Source organism: Gaeumannomyces tritici (genome assembly GCF_000145635.1).
Source record: "Gaeumannomyces tritici R3-111a-1 unplaced genomic scaffold supercont2.151, whole genome shotgun sequence".
NCBI lineage: Eukaryota > Fungi > Ascomycota > Sordariomycetes > Magnaporthales > Magnaporthaceae > Gaeumannomyces > Gaeumannomyces tritici.
Window position 1 is genome coordinate 1 of NW_008804695.1, and position 2540 is coordinate 2540.

At 61.2% G+C, this 2540-nt stretch overlaps 1 protein-coding gene across 1 annotated transcript in view; it reads left to right on the forward strand.

Moving 5' to 3' along the window:
* Positions 1-1549: 1549 nt before the first annotated feature.
* GGTG_14137 (hypothetical protein) overlaps positions 1550-2540 on the forward strand; it is a gene marked incomplete at both ends in the record, with an annotated part of 1923 nt that continues 932 nt past the window's right edge. Inside the window, one exon of the mRNA XM_009232065.1 lies at positions 1550-2517. Coding sequence (XP_009230329.1) covers positions 1550-2517 — 968 coding nt within the window. The remainder of the gene's footprint in view (positions 2518-2540) is intronic.

A 2540-nucleotide genomic window follows, 5' to 3' on the forward strand; every position in this document is an offset into this window, starting at 1 on the left:
TTTTTTTTTTTTTTTTGAGTGCTGGAGAGATGTCGGGCCGTTGCCGATCCACCTTCCCTGCGTTGTGTCCACAGCCGACTTGGCATTGGACTTTGATATGCACCATGTCACGCGCACCGCTTCGCCAGCGACAGCAGGTAACGTTCGGTTACGACGTGCTGCGGCGGCCGCCATGTCTTTTTGCCCGCTTTCTTTCTCCCTCACCTCACTTCCTCGGGGAGGCAGCAGGCTGGGGGGCACGGGGGGCCAGTAGGGAGCCCTGGTCAAGACGGCTGGGATCAACAGCGGGGCCGGAGGGGGGGCTACTGCAGCAGCATGCCATCGTCACCGCCAGCGTGCTTGGTCCCCCGTCCGACAGTTGGTTAGCTGTCCTTGCAGCGGGAGGAGGAGGAGGGGGGGCCGAGGACATGCAGGCGGATATGTGGCCTATCTATCCGCTGGTGAAGGAGGGATGCGGTGTCTGTGAGGAGGTACCGAGGCAGGAAGGAAAGATTGAACGAAATTGAATTGGACCGATTGGTCGCGGGCAGGGGCAGGGCAACGCAAAGGTAAATCGGAGGGTGCTCCGAGCAGGATGAATAGAGCATCCTTGGACCAACGCGAGCCGATCATTTCCATGCCTGTGACGGAACCCCACACGGATCAGACAGAAGAAGCATTGGAAGATGAGGAGAAGAGCGGAAAAGAAGGCAGTCTTGGCGATAGTCCCACAAGGGCCGTGGTGGGGAAGACAGACAAGACCGTCTGCCCGTGCTGCAAGTTTCGTTCCACCTTTGCATCCATGTTAGCCCACGGAACCTGCTGCAACCTCAGCAGGGAACCTCAGCAGGGACTGATCAGCCCGCCAGACAGACTTCTTTCTCTCCTTCTCTCTCTTTTTTTCTCCTTTTGCATTTCTGTTCTTCATTCTTGCCTCTGCTAGTTGCTGTTTGCTTTTCCGTCTCGTGTTTTGGTTTTATTTCCTGGCTGCTTTTCGATTGCCGTCTTCCAAGCATGCTAGCTCCCTTCCGAGCCAGCCGGACAGGAGAGGTACCCCTTTGGCAGCCCACACACGGACTTTGTAGCCGATCAGTCTAGACCGCAATTGAGGCAAGCTCCGTCCTGCCTTTTTTTGCCTGTTGCGCTGCACCAAGCACATCGAACACCACCACCACTACCACCATCACTCTCTACTACGTGATCTCCTCGGATTCCCGAGACCCAGTTGAGACACCAAACCTCGCAGTCGCGCGTAAACGCAAAACCGTTGGGCAGCCGTCGAAGCTGCTCCCCTCGTCCGAATCGCCAGGCCCTTCGGGTTCGAACCGCGCCTTAGCCTCTGGCTGATGTTTTAGGCCTCCACTCTGGCTGCTTGCGCGTGGCCTTGCGGCTGTACACCTCGTGGCACCCGCTACCAGGCAAGCGCGGCGTGCAGCCATTTCCCCTCAACCCCCATCCTGCCTCCGGGGTGCGCGTGCTGGGTGGAGGCAACCTAGCGCTGCCGCCATCACCGTCTCCCAAGATTCCTTCCACAAGCGTCGCTAGACTAGAGGATCCGGATGAGCTGGTCATGGACGCGCTCAAGAATCTCTCGGCCAACATCCCCGACTGGGTGAGGCGCCTCGAGGAGCTCAGCGGCCAGATCGAGCAGCGCCAGATCGAGCTGGCCAAGTTCGCCGAGGCCAACTCTCCGTCGCCGGCCGGCGACTCGCGCTCCATGCACTCGATAAAGTCTTTGAGGAACAAGGGATCGACCGAATCCCTGAGACCGACCGACGAGCCCGCAGACGGGGACCCGATACCGGAAAGTGAAGACGCGGGAATAACTCCGACTCCGAGCCCCGGCCCGGCCGCCTCTGATGTCACCCCAACGCCAACAACAGTAGCAGCAAGAGCACAAACGCAAGCCACGCCGTCACCACCTGTCGTTGCAGAGCCGCCTACGACGACTACGACCACGACCACGACCATGACTACGACCGCGACCGCAACCTCGACCCCTGCCCTATTATCTCCACAGCCACTCTCCAATGGCATATCGCAGCAGAAGCAAGCAAGCGATACAGAACTCATGGAAGCTACTAGGGCGCGGGCGCGGGCCCTCGTGCGCAAGCGGATACGGTCCGACTCGGTCGTCTCGGGCGACGGCGCGGCGGTGGCGTACCGGAGCAAGAACATGGTGCTGGTGTACTACGACAGCTACGTCCAGGGCTTCTTCGAGGAGCTCGTCAAGTTCGTCTCGGGCTCGCGCAACCTGATGCGCAAGGCCAAGATGGCGGCAAAGGTCGCCCACATCAAGCGCATGGCCGAGCTGGAGATGAGCGGGTACAGCGACGACGAAGGCGGCGGCAGCGACGAGCTCAAGGTCGACGACGACGGGCCGATGCTCGCCGCCGACCCGGCGGCGCAGAAGAGGGAAGGCGACGGCGACGACGGGGGCGAGGACGAGGAGCTGCCGCCGCTCAAGTACGTCAGCACGCGGCAGATGCACGTCCGGTCGCGGCTGGGCCCCGGCGGCGCCGCCATGCTCAGGCCGTCGTTCGCCCGGGCTCCCGCGCGAG